General features: G+C 34.2%; 1 protein-coding gene and 1 long non-coding RNA gene across 2 annotated transcripts in view; both read right to left on the bottom strand.

Moving 5' to 3' along the window:
* Nucleotides 1–22,994, bottom strand: part of LOC118263474 (proton-coupled amino acid transporter-like protein CG1139) — a 45,362-nt gene extending 22,368 nt beyond the window's left edge. The window contains exons 1-3 of the mRNA XM_050705594.1: nt 22,806–22,994; nt 7,098–7,223; nt 5,120–5,270 (exon numbers count right to left, since the gene is read on the bottom strand). Coding sequence (XP_050561551.1) covers nt 5,120–5,270; nt 7,098–7,223; nt 22,806–22,825 — 297 coding nt within the window. The 5' untranslated portion in view covers nt 22,826–22,994. The remainder of the gene's footprint in view (nt 1–5,119; nt 5,271–7,097; nt 7,224–22,805) is intronic.
* LOC126912614 (uncharacterized) lies at nt 11,722–12,659 on the bottom strand. The gene is made up of 2 exons (XR_007707311.1): nt 12,401–12,659; nt 11,722–12,296 (listed from the first exon to the last, which is right to left on the bottom strand). It is a non-coding gene; the product is annotated as an uncharacterized LOC126912614 (long non-coding RNA).

Genomic DNA, 22,994 nt, shown 5'->3' with positions numbered 1-22,994 from the left:
AGTATTTGTCGTATTTTTTTTTTTTGTATGGCATATTTTTGTTCCACACGTAACCGGTAGAGGTATAGTAAAATTTGACACACAAAAAATAAAATTACGTCGTCGCCAGTGACTTTCAATAATATTGCTTCAAACTCAAGGTAGACGTACTGGTAACTTCTAGCAAACCTAATCTAACTGAGACTTTTGCATTCGACATTGATTCTATTATTTAACTCTGGAAGCTATTTGACTTCATACAAGGTCTAGACCTTGCACTACTACTGAGGAGATCAATATTAAAAAACAAATAGCAAATAAGCTCCGATGATCAATTTCGAAGCCTTCGCTTGGCAGCCTTGCATATTTATTTTAAAACTAGCTTCTACCAGTGGCTTAAAAAGTGTAGTTATACCCTGTCTGCATACCAAATTTCATCAAATTCAGTTTAGTAGTTTCAGCGTGATTGGTGGACAAACATCCTAACAAACAAAACAATCTTTTACATTTATAATAATAGCTTCTGCCAGCGGCTTTGCACGCAGTCCCGTGGAATGAAAAGTACTATCACTCAAGTCAGCTCATACCTTGTCTATATACCAAATTTCATCAAAATCCATTCAGTTTTCATGTTTCAGCGTCATTGATGGACAAACAACCAAACAAACTATTACATTTTTATTAGTATGATTCAGGAGATGAATGTCAATTACCATAATAAGTTTGACTATTTTCTCTTACAGATGAAGGAATAGGAGACGTGATTGATGATGCATTAGATTATATTGACGCTTGTTCCACAAACTACGCAATTTGGAACGATTATCCTCTAAACATGAATTTAATATTGAGTTTCTTTGATTTATGTACCTCTTATTTGATCGCTCTCCTGCAATTTTTGTATTAGCAATTTAATTTAAAAGAACATGTAGATTTAAAAAATAAAAAAATCTTTAATTTATTTCTTCATTTCATTCGTATCTTGTGTGACGAGCTGACGATGATTAATGAAAAGTACGTATGTTTGGCACCAAATAAAGCATTGTAAAATACTTGTATTCATAAAAAAATCTAATCATGACTAATTAATCACCCAAGAATACTAAGTTTTAACTTTATTCGGCCCAAATTTTAGATTTATGATATCATACAAAGCCACATTACAATCGGTATAACCACGCTAAGGTTTTTAAGATGATTAACGCAGATAACACAATTCACAATAACAGTAAACTTGAAATAAATAAAATCGATATGCATAACGGACAACCCATTTACTTTTTTGGTGTGTCAAAGCCACAAAAAGACATCTGTCTGGAAAGAAGACACACGTAACTTTTAAACAGTACTTCATATATTTTCGGTGCTATAATGCAGTGTCTAAAAGGAATTTTAAATTCATTTTTCTCAATGCACACTATCCTCTGGCTAAACCTTGTTTTCGGATATTATTTAAAATTCACAAACTCTTTGTTTGTTAACATACTGGTAAAATTGTACTGTGTCTCATGTTGTGGGGTTATTATTGCATATACAATTTTAATTGATGATCCGACATTTGATACTTCATTCTCAGGAACTTTATATGATGCTGCTTTAGTAACAGAAATATTAGCAAACGTGTTACTTTCAATTATCAATGAAGAAAGAATCTTGAGGAAATTCTCATCGGATTTGACCTTGGAATTTTCCTCAATCAAACAACATTATTTTGTGGTTTATCTTACCATAGTTGTTTTGTGCCTTTTGAAGAGTTGCAGTATTTTTATGGTTGATATTGAAAAAGTTACTAGTCTCGATTTGTTCATGAATATTTTTACTTTCTGTGCCTTTTGCTGTGGACGTAGCACTTTCATCTGCGTGGCCGACTGTTATCTCAATATTGTCCATGTACTATGCAAGTCATTGAAGGAGCAACTTCAGAAAAATAATCTAAAGGACATTGAAAAAGTTAATTGTGTTAAGCATTTTTTGAGTTCGTATGTGAAATTATCAAATAATACATTTTCAACTATTACGGTTATTCGTTTGAAGGTATGTTTAATTTTATTATAACTTTCGTGACACATGCTAAATTAATTCTTATGTTACCGGCTTACTCACGTCATTGTTTGACGAGAAACTCGACAGTAGCAGCGCGACAGTTGCCGTGTCGTGTGTCGCAGAATGCTGCTCATGAATATGAGCCTCTAGCATGGCTTGAAACTAGTCGAGTTCCTAGCCAAACTGTTATGTGAGTAAGCGATAACATAATAATTAATTTAGTACGTTTCATTGTTTTATGAGTCTTTCAATAAGTAAATAGGTAAATACCTAATGTAATTAGTATGTGAGTCTACATTTACACTACTAACCAGATAATAGTATATTTAACCATGTAAAATATTAAAATTAATTCTCAATTCTCAGTGTTAACCTCAATATTGTTAGTTAGGTCAGAAAAATAAAAAAAATATCGAACAAACAGAATCAAAGCATTTAGTATTCTATTTTATGTTGCAGACGATAACCGCCTTTCTGAGTGAGTTCATAAAGTCCATATTCATTGTCTACTACTTCAACTCCTGCACTAGGGTTGTAAGTTTGTTTTATATTTGCATTTTTTCTCTAACTAAGCTTTGCTATGGGTATAATACAATCTATTCTATTGGAAAATTTGAACCATAACACCATAACTCGTCCAAACGAAAAATTGCCAATTTTTTTGAAAGTTCGGTAACATTCATACTTTTTCTTTTTAATCAATCAAAAAGAACACTAACTAATGTTCATGGTGGTAACAAGAACTGTTAATGGTTAAAATAATTTTAATTTCGGAGGTCGGTATTTTCTTCGTAAAAGTCGGTTATTTTTAGTGTAAAATGGATTTTTTTATATATCATATCATCTAATATAATGATCCCTAAATCTCAAAAAAAAAAATTAGAAAGTGTTTAAAAAAACAGGCTGTATACAAACGCAGCTTTGCTTTGTCTTGTGGTTTAATTAATTAAACATTTTAATTTCAGAATCTCGCATTCATAGCCCCTTGGATTTTTGAAATATTTTTGAGTTTGTTCAGTTTATTCATACCTCTAATTGTGATGGAAATAGCTGCTCTCTATATAGACGACGTAAAGAAGCAATTAAGCATCCAGTTGTTGACATATGAAGGTACTAATTCATTTTTTTACTTTTAAAAGTAACTTTGATTAGAAAGACTTCTCAAATTCGGTTTTATTAATGTCTGAATTTTAAGACTTTGAAATTCAATATAATGCAACATCACGCCTTTAATCCCTGAAGAAGTAGGCAGAAGTGCACATTACGGCATGTAACCACTTTTCACCATTTGTTTTGTAAGTCCCATGTAATAGGGGATGAGCTTATTACCATGTACTGGGCACAATTCCAAACTCCGTCCTACCCCTGAGAAATTTTAGAAAAAAATGGAAAAATGTCCAGTAATACTTTTCCTGAACCCGAGATTCTTTGTCCCGCAGTTGCACTTGCAACAACTCGACCAACGAGGCAGTCAAAATTAAACTTCAATATTAAATTTTCAGGAAACCTAAATTAATTATATTAACGTCTATATTAAAGGTGTGTTAGCCCCTTTAAAGGTGTGTTAACTTCCAACGTTTCTTTTTTTTTCAGACAACAATCTTCGTGACGCTCTACACGACGCCTTCGATTACATTGACAGTTCCTACTCCAGATTCACATTGTGGAACAATGGCCCTTTAAACCTCACCTTAGTTATAAGTTTTATTAATTTATGCACTTCTTATATCATAGCTTTACTTCAGTTCACTTACTAGACGGATCACCTGATGGTGAGCAATCTGCGCCTCTAATAGACAACCGAAACATCAGAGGTATTACAAGTACGTTGCCAGCCTTTTGGGGCTTAGCAATTTAAGATTTGAGGATTGAGGAGGGCGGTAATTGAGTCTCTGGTAACCTCAAACATACGACGAAACATAACTCAAGCGTTATTTCATGTCGGTTCTCTGTGAGGTCGTAGTAGCGGTCTGGTCGAGCCGGCCTTTTTGTGCAGAAACATGGCTATCCCACACTTTTTTTACTCTCCATATGTTTTTGTTTAGCGGAAAATCATGCATGCACTTGGAAAAGTGCCTGCCTTGGGCGAGGCGAAAGGGAAGGTCAGACTCTGACAGACTAAAAACCACCCTGTTCCTACTCCCGCTTTTAGATCCGGAGCTATTGTAACCCACTAGGCAGTCTGCACTCGCCTACACTTATTTAAGTAAGTTTGTTTGACAGGAATAATTAATACCAGAAGAAAATGTTTGTGTAAAATTCCTTTGCCTAAAATAACCTTTGTTGTTTTATAAAAAGAAACTTTAAAGTATGACTTTTTTACTCAGTTCTAATACAAAGCATGTCTAACTCATCTAGATTCATCTCAATGTTCGCTAGAAAACGTACTATTTTTAGCCTATTTATAAAAACAGTCAGGTAATAAACATATTTCTTTTTTTACTTTATTCCATTTATTGTTAATTACACAACAATCTTGGAGAGTAAACAGTAGCTTGGAAGAGTGACTCTGAGGTAAGTAAGTCACGTATCAGAAGTTTGAATCTCGTAAACTATACTCGTAGATTTAGATTCCCGGAAGGGTAGTGTTGTGCACACGTGCAAGACGAGATACGTGTTGTTTTCTAACCATTCATCCTTCTTCGAGCGAAGGGGAGAAATAAAAACTATTCACTCTATCTGATGCAATCGGGTAAATATAGTGTTTATAGTTTCATTCAAGTTTGTGTCAGATAGGTAATGCCTTGCATGTTGTTGTAAGTATTGAATAGTTGTCACGCGTTTTATTTCCGAAGGGGTAGACAGAGGTGCACATTGCGGTACGTAATGTCAATATACAATATACACCCACTTCTCACCATTTGTGTTATAAATTCCATGTAATAGGGGGTGAGCCTATTGCCTATAAATAGGCACAATCCCAGACTTTGTGCTACTACTGAGAAATTTATGACAAAAGACCAATAATAATGTAACTATTGAAATTCTCCCAAATACTGAGTACAATTCCATCCAAACTAAATTTATTGAATTTGATTAAAAATATTTCTCATACTTTGTTTAGTTTACTATTAAAAGCAATTTTAACAAAACTTACTAATATATGGACGCAGTGTGTCGCTATAACTCCAACCAGAACTGTGCCAATACATCCAGGTATGAGTCCAGTGTTCTTGAAGGCAGCAGGCATTGCAAGCAATCCTGAACCTAATGATGATTTCAGTAGGTGGAAAAATGCACCCAAAGTTCTGTGAACAAAATATACGTTTCGTTAATCATAATAATGAGTAAAGTCAAGGATACACTAAGGGACAAAATATAATGTCCGACGTCATGTATCGCCTATATGACAAGCGAATTTTCGCCTGATATGGCGAAATTCGCGATTCATGTCTGTATCATTGACGTATCGCGTGATGTTGCCAAGCATGTCGACCAAAGTCCGGTAATGTCGCTGACGACACATAGCGAAAGACATTTGTTCGCTAGTGTATCCTTGGCTTAAAGGAACATTGTAGTATTAAAATAGAGTAGGCAATAAAATTCTTGTTTTATAAACTTATCTTTAATAACGTTTAACAACGTTGACCGATGTTTAGCAATGGTTTTGCCTTTATAACTTTTTGTTTCAGCTAGTCAGTAACATTAAATTTTCAAAAAAAATAAGATAAAACAAAAATACGTTACATCCAGTCATTTTTAGGTTTTTGAGGTTTTATCACTGTAAGCTCTAATTATAGCTACTCGTACAGGATGAAATCCATTTTTGAACAAAAGATTTTTTCAAATGCAAAGACCAAAGTTCAATAAAAACGAAAAATACTAAAAACCGAAAATAGATAAAAGCGAATTATTTTTGTTACCGAACAGAAATACGAAATACAAAAGAGGTTTTAAACGTAAAAACGTTCATGAATAGAATAGATATTTACATGACGTTGCAAAATGCAATTTATTTATTTTTAAGTACCTATTCAAGAGTCAGAGCAGTGATTTACTGAAAAGCTGCTCATTACTTTATCTGAAAGTGATAGACGTTTTTAATTTATCTTACGTCTACACTTAACGGTGACTTTTTATCCTCTTTTAACCGACTTAAAAAAAGAGGTAATACCAGTGCATTACACGTGCTAAACTGGTACCATTTCATCGCATACTTAGGACATATTATATCATCACTACATAGTATAAAACAAAGTCGCTTTTTCTGTCATGTTGTATGTCCCTATGAACGCTTAATTTTTATCTTTAAAACTACGCAACGGATTTTGATGCGGTTTTTTTTAATAGATAGAGTAACTCATGAGGAAGGTTTTTATGTATAATACAGGTATAATATATCACCATTGCACCCATGCGAAGCTGGGGCGGGTCGCTAGTTGTGTATAAAATCCAAAAAATACATATTATTATTATCCAATGTTTTTATTAATTGTACCTACATGGCATTTTTTGTTTTCGATCTTTCTTTTTCTCTTTCTCTTTCTCATTCTCTTTCTCTTTCTCTTTCTCTTTCTCTTTCTCTTTCTCTTTCTCTTTCTCTTTCTCTTTCTCTTTCTCTTTCTCTTTCTCTTTCTCTTTCTCTTTCTCTTTCTCTTTCTCTTTCTCTTTCTCTTTCTCTTTCTCTTTTTCTTTCTCTTTCTCTTTCTCTTTCTCTTTCTCTTTCTCTTTCTCTTTCTCTTTCTCTTTCTCTTTCCCTTTCTCTTTCTCTTTCTCTTTCTCTTTCTCTTTCCCTTTCTCTTTCTCTTTCTCTTTCCCTTTCTCTTTCTCTTTCTCTTTCTCTTTCTCTTTCTCTTTCTCTTTCTCTTTCTCTTTCTCTTTCTCTTTCTCTTTCTCTTTCTCTTTCTCTTTCTCTTTCTCTTTCCCTTTCTCTTTCCCTTTCCCTTTCCCTTTCTCTTTCTCTTTCTCTTTCCCTTTCTCTTTCTCTTTCTCTTTCTCTTTCTCTTTCTCTTTCTCTCTCTCTCTTTTTATTTCCCATTTTCTTTCTTACCCAACTACAGCAAACTGCGATTTTCCTTTACAAATAAAACTATCAAACGTTTAACGTTTACTAAGTTTATATTATTTATACTTACGAAGTTGGATGAATGACATCCCGATGCTCGAGGGGATTGTAATCATCGTCCTTGTCATCCTCTTTTCTGTCAAGCGTGATTGTTGATTGTGTTATTGATTGGACATTCTCTGTGCTGCTCCGTACACTGTAATGAAAAAGAAATTATCTTTTAGAACATAGAAAAGTTCGTACGAAAACTATGTTTCACGGGGGTAAACAGAAACCACAGCACTCTTTCTGTGTTACTTCTATCCTGACGTACCCATTTATTTTCTTTAGTTTCCACCACATTTATTGTTTTTCATCTTTTTATGAATAACATAGCTTAGCTGAATCCGTTTCCACCAGTGCTAAGCAATGGTGGAAGCCAAACGCATCCATAGCAACGTAGCATAGCACATCTGTGGTGGAAAAGCAGCCTTAGGCAATGACCAAATAGATTTTACGTGCTTTAGTGTTCTATGATCATGTGTAAAGTGGGTGATAGACGTACGAACTTGAAGTACGCGGTTTTTAAGATCGCCAACTTACTCGGCTCGACGTTAGTGACACACGTGGGTCGTGAAACTTACGCACTTTGTATTGCGATGTCTTCGACAGAAGAAGCTCTGTGTTATTTAGGTATTATATCGTATTACATTTCAAAAACTAAAACCAATAGACAAAGGCGAAAAGTGTGGGTTAAGAACTGGCTTACAAAAAGAGAGCGTTTATCACATGTGAATTTAGTAAGAGAGTTAGAGAGTTACGTGACGAGAAGGAAGATTTTTAGAATTATTTAAGAATGCCTGAGCCTGTGTAAATAAATTAATAAACTAATTAATATATTTTTTTTTAATAATCTTTAATTATTTTTTATAAATAAGCGTCCGCGTTCACGGACTGGCGAAACAAATTGGCGGCTCGCGGCTCGCAGTGCTGCCACACGCACGAGCCATGACGAGCTACGAGCAAGATTTCAAACCGGTTGGATCGCCGACGAACTTACTCGGCGGTTTTAAAGTACGCGTACTTACAGTGACACACGAGCGAAAAAGGTCGTCGAGCCATAAGTACGCGAACTTACTCGCGTGTCTATCACCCCCTTAAAGGCAATAATAAATTATTAGACTTATTCGAAGCAAGACGTATTTGAATATACAACTATTATGGAGATATGACATGGTGACCGTGCCAGGGTCATTCACACGTTAAACCCTTTGTTATGTTGGTAATAATTACAGCCAACGGATCAACTAGACATTCTCCAACCACCCAAAATTAGTTTGTTACAATATTTGTAACTCGTGCCAGGTAGAACAAATCCAAGTAAAGATAAAATAACATTGTTTTTTTTTTTATTAAAACGTGTCAGGTAAACTTTTGACGTATTTCTGAGAACCTTATTTTATGTTTAGGTAAAAGAAAAATAAATTCAAATTCTAGATTAGATTTAAAGTGTTGGTAGAGTAAAACCTGTGATTATTCAAGCGTTCAAAGGATTCAGATCAAAATAAGGATTTACGTAATAACATTACTATAGTCCTACCCTTATCAAACTGAAAATAGGATATATGACAGCTTTTTCTAGAAATATACAAATGAAAACTAAAATAAAAATCGAGTACTGAATATTTTTTTTCTTCATCTGCCTATTTTTTTTTTATTTGGTTTGTAGTTGGCTAAATCTAACATTATTAGACACATAGATTTGACATCTAGACAACAAGATTTTTTGAATAAATGTTTCATTTTAGTATTTTTTTTTTCTGTTAATTGTTATTTGAGTTATACATAATTTATGTAATATCTTCAGATTGTGGTCTAGTAACTAACCTAACTCTTTTTCATCATATTTGCCTACTAACTACGTACTACTGATTGATCGGCTCGAATTAACCAACCAATTACTGCACGGTTGGCGCGGTGGCTGGGCAACTGGCTGCCGCGCAACGTGTAGCGGGTTCGATTCCCGCACGGAGCAACACTTTGTGTGATCCACAAATTGTTGTTTCGGGTCTGGATGTCATGTGTATGTGAACTTGTATGTTTGTAAACGCACCCAGGACACAGGAGAAAATCCTAGTGTGGGGCAACGTTTTTTTAAAAGAAAAAGAAAGAAATTAGAGCACCGTACGCGCTGTCAAACTGTAAAGCAAACTCGTGCTAAGGGCACTGTTCAGCTTCTTAGTACCTGGTTATTGGCTAATTTTCTCAGAAATAGCTACACACGAACAATATTAAATCTACTCTTACCTAGCTAACTAGCGAACGCTAGTTTCTACGAGTTTCTGTGAATGTTGGAATATTAAACAGTTTCTATAACAGATCAAATTTTATTCTACGAAGTTTCCGAGAACTTCACGTAATAGGTATTCGTATTTCTTTGATACTGCTCGAGCTTTCCTCAAAGGATTAGATTATGGTATATTTACTGTGCAGATTATATACTAGCTTTAAGTAGCTAAATAATTTTCATTGTTCGTTTTACATAAAATTACTAAGCTGACATCTTATAAATTCAATATTAATAACGGTTGCTTAACATCAGCCTATTGCTAAGGCCCAGTAGGGCTGATGCTCGATATGGGTTGCCGGGGCTCTGGCTCAAAGAGCAGGAGTAGGAACGGAGTGAAGTTTTAGTCGAAGACGGGAAAAACCATTAGATGATTTTCCCCCTTCAAAAAAGTCTAAATTGTGTTGATATAATTGAGTATATTATGAAATCATCATAATCATTAGTATTATCAGCGACTAGTTATTTCCTGCTGGACATCGGCCTCCCCCAGATACTTCCACTGGCTGGTTGCAAGTAGCCTATGATCTTTATCGGACCATATGCTTGCCAGTACGTGTACTCCATTCAAGAGCCTTTTTACTCGATCGAAAATCGGTTCTCCATTTTATATGTCTACCACATTTACTACCACTGAGCTAAAGGATAGCCTTAATAACAGATTATTCTAGACTTTGTAACAGTGTTGTTATCTAGATTCGTGCTCAAATCATTCATCTGTACATAAAGTCATGTTCATTCACGTCTAGTCATACAAGCTAACGGTCACAATGGCCGCGTCATTGACCGATTACGTGCAAACTGTTCACGCTAGCCTACTCTCGGCTCTTAGTGATCCATTAATTAGTCTGTTTTCAACAATTCTGTTGAGTTTCCTTGTTTAAATTGGATTAGATTTGTTGCTAAGCCGACTAAACGGAAATTAAAAAAAAAAACATATTTAAAAACACCGCTTAGGAATAATAAAACTTTTAAGTAGTGATAATATATTTTATACAGTATTATTAATATCAGTATCTATCTATTCATATTTTAACATCGAATTTCCTTGTGGTGGCTTCTAAACTGTTAATTTGGAAGTCTTGCGGAAAGCCTCATAACCGGAAAGTCATTGGGAGAAGTCTATTTTAATAGTAGGTATTTTGTAACTGATATGATACTGACAACGGTGATCACACTTTAACAATAACGCTCCAATCCGGCAATAAATTTATCATTTGACAATGCCAGATCCAGCCCCATTTAATTTCATTAATGTACAAGAAATGTGATCACTTTTAACCAGTTAATTTTGAAATCTTGTGAAAAGCCTGACAATCTGAAAGAAACCTGAAGTCTGAAAAAAGATGCAAGCGCGCGGCTTGACCGCTGACAGCGAGCTTACAGCATTTTCGTATAGTCTCAAAAAAACAACCGTGCCGTGTCGGTTACGCTTGTGTGTGCGATAACTCATATACGTCCTTTTGCTATCAAAATAAAGGTCCGAGGTAATAAACGTTTCCCAAATAAACAGTATCGCTTGTTTCTAGGAAAATACGTATCTCCCATATTCCTATTGATCAATCAGTCAATCACACCGGCACATGTGTTTAGATAAATACGTTACCGTATCAAGTCCGTTTTTCCCCGAAGGGGATTCCTATACACAATATATCATGGATCTACGCAGCAATATTACATTGAAATGTGATAGATTTATTAGGTTTTTTCCGAAGAAATTACCTTTTTTCATAAAACGTACCAACTTACCTCATTTGTTTAAATGTGATAAGAACAAAACTGTTACCGTTGAACAAATTATTTAATGTTTTGTCACTACATAGTCATTATTACAGCGACTACTCATGCATAGTTGTAGTTACAGTTGACCATTATTTTTTTCATAGATAATTGCACTTTAAATCTTGAGGAAATAAAGGACGTAATCCTATGTCAGTAAGAATCCATAATCATAAAACAAATATCATTAGAATTTATTTTTTTCAGTATTCAATTACAGCTTCATTGAAATGAGGTTGATTGTAAAAAACTTGTATCTCTAGTCTTACCTAAACTGTACAAGAACATGCATTGAAGGTGACTGAAATTCAGTCAGTACAGTCACACATAACTGTCCGTGTCCGTGTGATACGTAATTTTTTGCTTTGAAAACAATACGAAAATGCTGTAAGAGCGCTGTCAGCATACGGACCACGCGCTTACAGTCTTTTAAATTGACATTATGAAATATATCCTTTAAGTACACGCGTTGTTTAGGATAACGTAACGTCACGCGTGGGGTCCAGAAGTATCCCCAATATAAATTCACATATATTTTCCGATATTTTAAATATTTATTAAAATTTGTTTTAGATTATAATAAAAGACATTATAATATTTATTAAAAGTATTTATTAAACATAAAACAATCAATCTTTAGGGAGTAAGGAATATTTTTATCAAATTAACAGTCTTTTAGATATAATTTTCAGGCACATGTTTAATGTAATACAATTTAACAAAAGAGTGAACTTCAGACCAACTTAACTAAATTATTCTAATCAAATATGAATCAAAAACAAGTAATTAGAAGAAAAAATAACAATAAACATTATAGAAAAAAAAATTGCATGTCTTGAAATGTACTAATCTAAACTAACATTAAAAATCATACTTCGGGTTGGCATAGTAAACGATAGGTAATTGCTGTTGAATGTGGCTTGCAAAATATATTTTTTGCAAGACTTACATACAATATTGTTTTTTTATCTTTATATCTGACGCTGAATTATGTTCGGTATGTATAGATTCACGGTCACTTATATCACCCACCTCTTCCAAAATATTCTCTTGAGGCGTGTCTCCTATGCCTTCACTTTCCGAGTCACTAAAATCGTGTATGATTTGATAAATTTAATATTTAGTTAGTCGGCGACTCATTATTCGTTTTTTTCAACACCAATTCTGAAAAGCAAACAAATAAAAAATAACTAAGGTGAAAAAAGTAACTACGTTAAATCACGGGTGGGGTCTGCAGGTATCCCCACGTAAGCAAAAATGTAACTTACCTTAGCAAAAGAGCGACGTACGTCCACTCGCCGATAGGTTTCGCATCGCACTGAGATTAGCCGGAAACGCGCGATCGTAATTAGACAATTTCAAAAAATATCGTTAAAATACAGCGCGTGGGGTCTGCTCAGACCCCGCCCGTGACGTTAAAGGATATCATACGACATACGATTGGATGTTCAAAATGACAACTTTATTGCTAGGTTGGAGCGGTGTCTTTAAAGGGTGATATGTTCTTTATAATGTATTAGTTTTATAATAGGCTTTAAAGGGGTTTTTTATAATAGATTTAGGTGCATAACAATTATTATATTTTATTTCTCAATTTTAATGCTTTATTTAACTAACATATGGATTTGTTTACAAACCAACAAAAAGTCTGTTGTTGACTCTGTAACTGAAATTACTAGAACATATTATACAGTTCATTTTTTATTACGATACTATTTACCATTTTAAATTATCTGTTTCAGTCACATACGAAAATGAATTATCATCTAAATATTCTATAAATAGTACCAACGTATAAATAAATAGTTCAAATAGTACTTTAAATATAAATAGTTCTTTTATCTTTACAACGTCACGTCACGGTATACAATAAAATTTCATTATGTATTGTTTGTACAAAATGTAGGTTTTTGTGCACAAGTATGCAAATACACGTAGTTAGATAACTAAAGATAAAAATACATAAATATTTGATTTATTCCACGTTGTTGTAGAAATTAATTTTTATGTCATGTACCCACACACGTCTACATAAGCTATGCCAACCATTATAAACTGACCGTCGAAAGAGTGGAAAGGTCATATAAAGCGTGACCATGATAAACTGGTTTTGTATAGTTTTATGTGTAGCCGTTACAATGCAAACAAACGTTTAACTGGCAAAATATACAAATGGAATAATTTGAATATATTTTTAGTTTGTTTTTTTTTTCTAATGTTGGGAAATATTTGACAAAACTTGCTCAGACTACTTACAATTTACCATTCGTCGGGGATAGTGCAAAACCGCGAATCTACCATAGGTAAAGGCCGCGTATAAAGGTTTTCAGATAACTTGGCAAGATTTTGTTATCATTTTTTTTTGAAATTACTTTATTAACTAAAAATACGCGGACGCGGACGTTCAATAGTCAGCGCAACATCGCCGCGTCTGCGCACGATGCTTGTGAGGATCAATCCCTGTGCAATTGGCGGAACTTTCTTATTATAAAAAAAAATTGCCATGTTACGTACCGAAGACTATATCTGCATTTGGTCTAATTTGACAGCGGCAGTTCCAAACTCTTAAAAATCGTTATTTTGAGGGCAAATGGCTTTATTTTACAAATATAGTAAAAACATAGTATGTTTCCTTTGTATTTTTATCATAGAGTCACGTCAGCGAGAATGGTGCCAATCGGGATGTTACGTGGAAATTGAAAATTGGCTACATATGTCAGATACGCGGAATTATCCAATGCTAGTTACGCAGATTTGCACCATCCCCAACGCATGGCTAAAAATATTCTGGTTTTCAGTAAGCCAGGAATTCTTTATAATCTACATACAAATGTACGTATACAAAGGTTATATTCACAGGTTGTAATTCTATACAATACGTAGAATTGAGAAAAACAAATCTACTAAATAGCGATAACATAATCTACGGTATTATAATGCGTTAGATAAAAAGATACTATGTTGAGAGTATGACAGTGCATTTATGAGTGCGGTTTATATCATATCAGCTATAACTTCACGTCCATATTTATGTTGGAATTAAATCATAAAGTATGTATAACAAAGACAAATCCATACAACCAGATCAATCTACTACAAATTGAATTTTTTGTCATTGGATTTCCGACTTTATACCAAAACAATAAAATTTAAAATCCAAAACGGGAACTAAGTACAATTTGCATTTGTCGCCTACCATGACTTATCATCTTCCGTCATTTAGCTTATAAACACAACCGTGCTATGTTTGTGATAATATAAGACAAGTATAAGTACATTATGTCTTGCAGTGCAGACAATTACGTTATTATGATACGAAGGCCGAGGTTTTATATATACAAGTCTCAGATTATATACGACCAACGTCAATGACTTGAGAATATTTTGTAAATCTTTAGTGTAAAATACGGGTAAGATTGGTATTGGTAATGACGACATCAAATTGTTGAGCTATTGTTTATGTATTTTGAGATGTAAGTTAGTGATATTTAAGCTGTTATTAACCCACGAGCATGCATAAAAAGGATGACTATTGAGAAGTGAAAGAATTATATAAGATTCGTACCAATAGACGTTGCCTTGTTTTTGCCTACCTCTATGGGAGATAGGCGTGGTTATGTATGTATGTATTAGGTACGAGCATTATTCTTCAAAAATAGCAGGTTTATAAAGCAGTTCCTACATAGGAACAACAACACTCTCACGATACCTCTAGTGTTTAAAATGTAGCTGCGGACTGCCAATCGGGTTTATCGGGGCTCCGGCTCAATAAACAGTAGTAGGGACGGGGTGGTTTTTATTCAGTAACAGTCTGACACTCCCTCTCACCTCGACAAGGCGGGAGAAGACATTGGGCAATTTTCCCCCATAAAAAACTGCTATTTCATTACTTTATTATTTACAAAATAGGGTTACCCTATTTAACGATTTCAAAAATATGACACTACAGCACGTACAAACGAAAATCAGGAGTTCGTACTATGATTGAAAATTTAAAATCCAGAAACTCAACAATATGACTTTCGAATTGAATCACTCCACTGTTGGTATCACATCTTCGACTTTCCAACGAATTGAATAAGAAAATGTTATTTGAGGAATAGATCTTTTGAATATTTTCTGTTATTTATCGGATTTGTTTCTTGTACGAAATTTTAAATTTTAGTATTTTAATATTTGAATAATCTCATAGTTAAAAATAAAACTATTAAATTCGATACTATTGCACTGCACTTAATAGTTTCTAAGCAACTGGCTTGAAATCAAAGTATTCAGGTACCGTATTCAAATTTCTCTTGTAACTTTGTTTATGTGATCCAAAAACCATGGTTGGTTGTACAGTGGAGGACATATCCATCTGGTCATTTTAACCACCACCCCACTTGATTTGTCAATTCAAGGTCATCGGGCGGGGTTAGAATGTGGATCTCATCAGGTGCAAGCAAATTAACTTAGTGATCGGTCAGCCGCATGTGACCACCATTGTACCTATTGCCAATGTAAATAAAAAACAATATGACGACGTTTAAGAATATCTAACAGTATTTTGCTCTATAGGTATATTTATTTTGTTCCAATATTCGAGATTTCAATAAAATAATGTTGCCACGTTTATTCTTATAGCTATAATAATCTGGTTGCTATGGAGACGACTAATATTATGACCTAGAACTGTGAATCGCTGGCCAATATAACATTAATGTTGCTTATTACCCTGAGGCCCCGATGTCAGAGCAATAAAACTCAAATATAAGTGCTTCTTTGAAAGAATGAATTGCTTTAGAGAAATCATATACATATTACATACATAATCTTAGGCCCTTCTCCCATGGGAGGCGGACGCCATTGCTACGAATCTTACTTACCTCTGTCTTCATTAATAGTCATCAGTGTTTTCATAGCGAAAGCATGTAAGTGATAAAAATTCAACATCACGTTTTTTAAATCCTAGCAGAGAATAGATAATATTCCGCTGCGGATTACCGGGGCTCCTGCTCGAAAAGCAGGAGCAAGAACGGGGTGGTTGTTAGTCAGTAAGAGTCTAATACTCCCTCTCCCCTCGCCCAAGGCGGAAGAAGTCATTGAATGATTTCCCCTCAAAAAACAGAGATAATAATTATAGTATTTTGTTCGTGTAATAATAATAATGTCCGGGACCCTGTGGTCCCGTGATATGTAAAGAACAAACAAAATAATAACATAAGATTCGCTTTATAGTAGAACTATTATGAATCATACATAATATTATTATCCATCATAATATTTTTTCTAAAGTTCAAAATCGAGATCCCTTGCTCGCCAATCGTGATTACGGTTACATATTTACAATAATTCAAGGAGCACTACTAGCTGAAGTAAACACACACATAAGCAGATCTGTACATATCGTTGTAGATAAAAACGAAAAAAAAAATCTTAATAATCCGTTTACAAAAAATAAACCAAGTATTAATTAGTAACCTTGTCTTATGTCTAAAAATTTTTTTTGCTCAAGACCGCATCTAAAACCGGTTCAGCCAAATGCGAGATCGCGTACAAACATTCGTACAGGTCAAACTAAGAAACTCCTTTTTTGAATTCGATTAAATAAGTAACAATTTTTGTTTTTTTCCTCGTATACTAGTATGGATAGACAGAAATTTGCTGCATTTTTTTATTTATTCTGTGTTCAATCATCGTATCATTCACGGTCACAGATCTGACACCAATCTATCCGAGTCCGGAGTTGATCAAATATCTCTAGCACAGTAAGGGTTCACTTACTTTGCACTTATTTTCAAATTAATTTACACAATGAGTATTATGTCAAAGATGCTTCTGTCAGCGACTTCGTACGCATAAATAGGCAATTCCCGTTTTTCCCGATCCCGTCGGAATTTAGGGAAATAATCTCTTAATACTCCCCTACACTCCTTAATAAACATACATGTCAAGTTTCAGCTTTCTAGGTCCAGTAGTTTCTGATGCGGAGCTGCGGACTACCTAGCGGTTTTACCGGGGCTCGAACAGGTATGGGGTGGTTTTTAGTCAGTAAGAGACTTTCTTCCTCTCGCCTCGCCCAAGGTGATTTTCCCCCAAAAAAAGGGTCCAGTAGTTTTGACTGTGCGTTGTCTGTCTGTCAGGCAGTCATGTACCTATACAGAATGATTTTGGTCACGTAGTTAGTTATGTAAACAGAAAATGAACAAAAACCACACAAAAAAAATACAACCAAAAACACAGTGGAAAATTCTATTATTATTTTAATGAATAGCGTGGCATAATTTTTGGCCTTCACAACTACTTAAAAATAACCGGTTAATAAGTACACAATGTTTTTTTCCACAAGACGCCTCTTTTGGATCCGAAGGGTATTTACAACTGGTTTTTAAGGCCTCGGCCTCGAATTTTGCGGGCAGCGGGGCGGCGGCGGCGGCGGCGCGGGAGCGGGGCGGCGGCGGCGGACCCGTTCTCGAAACTAGCGGGCAGATCGCGCGGCACTACAGCGGTGTAGTGTTGTGTTCGTGGTTGTGTTGTCGAGATATTTGTTTTTATTAGCGAACGAAATCTTTTTGATTCAAATTTATTCCTAACGCTCGATTTACTGTGGGCAAAAGAAGAAGACCTACTATAGGGCAAGGAAAATAAATGGCGAGTTTTATCGAAATTATGAAGAACAGAGACAAAATCCCGACAAATTCTACGACTACACTAGAATGAGTGTAGAAACTTTTGACTATATTCTTGAAACTATCAAGAGTGATTTCAGTTTTTGCTTTAGTCTTCAATATTCAGTTCGTTTTTTATTTCTTCCCATAATTGGTTAATTTTTCTTCTATTTTTATGGTTCACATCTTTGCTGTTCCGTATGGGTGTCCTCTCAAAGATTGCCGAAATCATTTGCTCTTGCACGTCCGAGGACATTTTGATACGTCACAAAAAAAATGTAGGTACACAACACTATACTACAATGCAGACGCGCAACGCGGGCGGTCACCGCTTGACTGGAGTGCACCGCTCGTTGCCCGCTCCCGCGCCGCTCCGCCGCCGCTGTGTTCGAAAACCGGTCCATTTGATTATACGCATAAGATCCTGCCGCTGCCGCGCCGCCGCCGCCGCCGCCCCGCTGCCCGCAAAATTCGAGGCCGAGGCCTAAGTGATTAAAATGTCAAGACGTTGTTTTTTGGTTTTTGCTGGTATTATGCTTATTCAAAGATGGTAACTCTTACATGTCTCTTGAAGTAAGGCGGTAGAAATCGTATACAGAATTTAGGGCTTTTTTAATTTTTAATTTTATACAATTGGTTAAATGTGATTATTTGGAATTTGTTTAGAAATGTTTTTCTTTAGTCTTACTGCCGTAATCAGTCATTTAATGATTACTTAAACTGTTGCTCAGCAAAGATTTTGCACAAACTTCAAAACATTCGCATTTATAATATTATTATAAGTACATTATATAGTAAGATATAAACTGGAACGTATAAATTAATTAACATAAGATGGTACTTGGTGATGGTGGTACAATTTCCTAGTATTAAATTTTCCTTGTTTATAAACATTTATGATTTTATTGTAATTTTCCGAGATTTTCTAATGCAGACGTCAGTCTTATGAACTCATCTCTGTGATTCAGGTCACGATTCTTCGTCATAGCTAAAGTGCACTCACACTTTGCTTTAATGCACCTCTGAGAGAGTAAGGCAAAAAGAAACGGTAAAAAACTTTAATATTATTTTTCTAGTTTCTGGTAAATGAGTATGCACTATAAATAGACACAAAACTTTTATATATTTTAAGGGGGGAAAATCATCTAACGACTTCTCACACCTTTGACGAGGCGAGAGACAGTGTGAAACTCTCAATGACTAAAAAGTAAAAACCACCCGCTAGGTGGTCCGCAGCTTCGGATCAGAACGTCACATCAGTACGAGGTATTACAATTCTTTTTTTTTGTGATTATCCCGTATTATAACATATATGTTATTAGTACCTTACATAATATACAAACACATTAATAAAAAAAAAAACAAACTTTTCGATCACACCAGAACCAAACCCTCGACCTCAAACAAAACTAGTTCCACTTATGACCCCTGCGCAAAGCAGACAATTATAATAATAGTTATTGATCATCATATCCATACATACTCGCCATCATGAGTTACGTGATCGTTCTAGAGTATCTAGAGCAATTTATACCAAATGAGAATAATTTGCAACAATCAATTTTCTATAGACAATCAGAACTATTAAGGAGTCAATAGTTTATGATGCTCTAATAATAGTAGCGGTCGCCTAATGGTTGAATGGTTGAGTCTGATCTCACGTTTCTCTTTATTTCGGTTGAAGGAAAAAGTAGCATAAATAGAAAGACACAATAATTTAATAAAAATGCAGCATACATACATTTTTGCATTTCTAATTCTGTCTGACATTTAAAATATGACTGGATTTATAATATAAGCGTGTCGAAGTTATAAATATTACGAGTAGGCAGAGATGCACATTACAGCGTTCTACTGTGCAATGTACACCCACCTTTTACCATTTGTGATAATTAAGTCCCATGTAAGAGGAGGTGAGCCTATTGCCATATACTGAGAAATTTTCGAAAAACCGAGAAAAGCCCAATAATACCATACCGTACCACAATTTGCCAGTTGTATCTGCAGTAAATAATCCTTAACTGGCATCTGTCCAGTCTAATTTGTTAATAATTAATTTTACTTTCATAATTTTTCGTTTAAAGCTCAACTTTATATTAACAACTCCTGGGTAGTGTTCGCTAAATTATTTTTGCTTCCCACATTACAAAGATAATCTGTTAACATTAATTTTAAGTCCAAAAATAAAACCAACCTAAGAGGTTGAGGACATGAGTGATACAGGCGATGCATAATATACACAGTATATTATGTATCACGTTATTTCTTAAAGGATTAGTCAGAGGTATTAAAGTTGTTTACTTTGAACCAGTTTTCTTATTTGCATCCATTGACTACTGATGATACTTACTTTATTTAATATCACCTCATTTTTTAAAATCCCTGTTATAGTTCTTGTTCCTAATGATAATTGCCCATCGATTATTATAATGTTGCCATAATTTACTGTCAAAAAGTGGCTAAAAATAGGCACATCTTTAAATTCGAAGTATGTCAGTCAGTTTATGTTATTTGGTCAGTAAAGATTGTTTCTAAAAATACAACGTAATTGTTGTCAATTATAATTTAAATCTGTAGATTGTACGTAGAACTAAAGGCTGATGGAACAGAGAAGTTCGACAATATAGGCATGTGACAGTAGGAAAAAATACATCGTAACTTGTGGGTCGTTCTGCGCTGTCCTTAAACGACTTAATAAAGGTAAACTGGATTCAAGTTGATTCCAATCTGATGATTTGGAAGTTATTAGAAGTGAAGTAGGTATAATAATAACCATTTGTTTTTAGGGTAATTTTCATAAGTGTTAAGTATTATTTTAAAAGTCGCTCTACTTTATTGCCAATTACCATGTTAACTATTAGGTTAACTATTTAATTTGACTTGTTTTATATTCTAAGTAGTGCATCTATTAGTAGGTTTGAAGGAACGTGACAGTCATTTATGGGAAATTACTGACAGTCTGCAGATGAGTATATTATTTAGATTTTGTACAGTGTACCAAAAAAATCATGTGCTATTTTTCATTTCAAAATCGAATAATATCTTAACAGAGACTAGATTGATGATTGATTTATTTTTTCTATACCTATATTTAAGTATACTATACGTATATCGTAGAATTTCTTCTCCGTCCAGTAGTCAAATCCGCAACATATAACTAAGCAGTACATTACTGAGCCACGGCGCCAACTGTGCACTCAAAATGTCATTGACACACAATTACCACGGGAGTCACGTTTAGCACAGAAATGAAGTATTTTATATAATAGCTCTTTAATGATTGCTGATGATGATTGTAATAATGATTTTTTGGGTTCAGTGTCCAAAAAATGCAGAAATTCTAGTTTATACATAAAATTTGTATTTGTGATGTTTGCGATTCTAAAATATATAAAAAGTACTTATCCCACAAGTGTTGTATGAGCAGACTAAGGGACTACACATTTAAGATGGATTGGCTACTTAACTTGAACCTATAAAACGAGGATTTCTAAGCTGTAGAGATGGTTGATGGAGATTGGTTCAAATAATGTTTTTATTTTATTAGCATTATAAGTACTTGAACAATGTCTTTTTCACTATAGTTCGTAGATTTGTTAGGTATGTGAAGTTTATTTAATCTGCAAATTAATTAACCTAAAATGTTATTCGTTAAACATATTAACGAGGCATGCATTTAAAGATACATTATCAAATTGCATCCTCACTTTGGTCACGCGATATTTTTGAAATTAAACGAAACACTTCATATACAAACCTGTAACTCACGTGTTGTATTCAATTTATTTCGTAGATAACACAAAATCTTACAACAAAGTAAATGACATATACGATAGGTTTTTATTATTGTCATTATAATTTGTAGGGCGACGATATTGACAGTGTTAATAGCCCTAGATTAAGGTTTTATAGTCTTCAAATAAACAAAGTCGTGTACAATTGTGGAAAAGTCTGTTTATTTATAGATATGAGTATATACCGTTAGCCAAATTAAAAGTACCCTTAGCCGACGAGCATGCATTTCAAGAATGATGACTGTTGTTGAAGCGAAAGAGATGTCTCTTCTTACATAGAAAAGATTGGAAGCAATTGGAAGATTCGTTCCATTGTCTCTGCCTACCCCCATAGGAGACAGGCATGTGGTTATGTATGTTGTTAGCCGAAAGAAACAACACTACTCTTCCCAGAGATGTCCTAGAATCTGCTATACAACAAAATAACTGACAGAAATTGAGCAGAAGCTTTTTCTGATAATTCTTAACCTGAACCTTTGAAACTGCAGTCTCCAAACCACTAGACAAAATGGCAAATTATGAAAAACCTGTTTGTATAGATGAGGTCCGTAACTCAAAAGTGTGTTGCTAACGATATTATAATTACAAACAGAGGTAAAGATATTGTATTATCTTTTATTTTCTGGAGGAATAAGTCAAGGATTTTTCCGATTATGTTGTATATAACAGCCTTATTGAGATAGCTATTGACCGACCGCTATTGAATTAGGATTCATAGTTCAATAAATCGATCTTTGCTAGTTTACGTTTTAGAGTAACAAATTTTTGTTCAGCAACTCTTATATACATATTAGAAGAAAAAAACACAAAAATATTTGTTTAACAACAATGGCTTAAAAGCGTTACACTGAAGTAGTTTTATGACGAATTAACTATTATGTGAATTGTCACACTGAATCGTTTTGGAACATAATTTATTTAATATTATGAATATCCCGGATGTTTATAATAGAGTTATTTAGTATACAAACATTGAACATTTTGAATTTTAAACAAAATTACAACAATCAACGGTTTTGTACCTATATTTGTAGAGATATTTATACGTACAATATAACAAAATATTGCCTGAAAATGTATCATTAAAATGCGCAATTAAATACTAGCTTTACCGTTACAAATCACGTCCTTAAACAGTATCGATAAAACAGTTTTAAAACCACAATACATAAACAAACATTAATAGTTAGTAAAACAACAATAATCTTAATGGCAATATCACTAGAATTTACCTTGCATTTTCCATATTCATGTTTAAAACACAACACGAAATAAACTTTATTGTCACTGTATTAGAGTTTATAAGTTATAACACTTGTTCACATTTTCACACGCGTGCACGTTCGAGTGGTGATGCCGTTATCTTGAGAATAGTGGTTCGTTTCATTGCTGTAGTCTTGTAGTGGGGAGACAGGTAGACG

This window comes from Spodoptera frugiperda, chromosome 27 (assembly GCF_023101765.2).
Source record: "Spodoptera frugiperda isolate SF20-4 chromosome 27, AGI-APGP_CSIRO_Sfru_2.0, whole genome shotgun sequence".
Classification (NCBI taxonomy): Eukaryota; Metazoa; Arthropoda; class Insecta; order Lepidoptera; family Noctuidae; genus Spodoptera; species Spodoptera frugiperda.
This window is presented reverse-complemented; position numbering and strand designations above follow the sequence as displayed.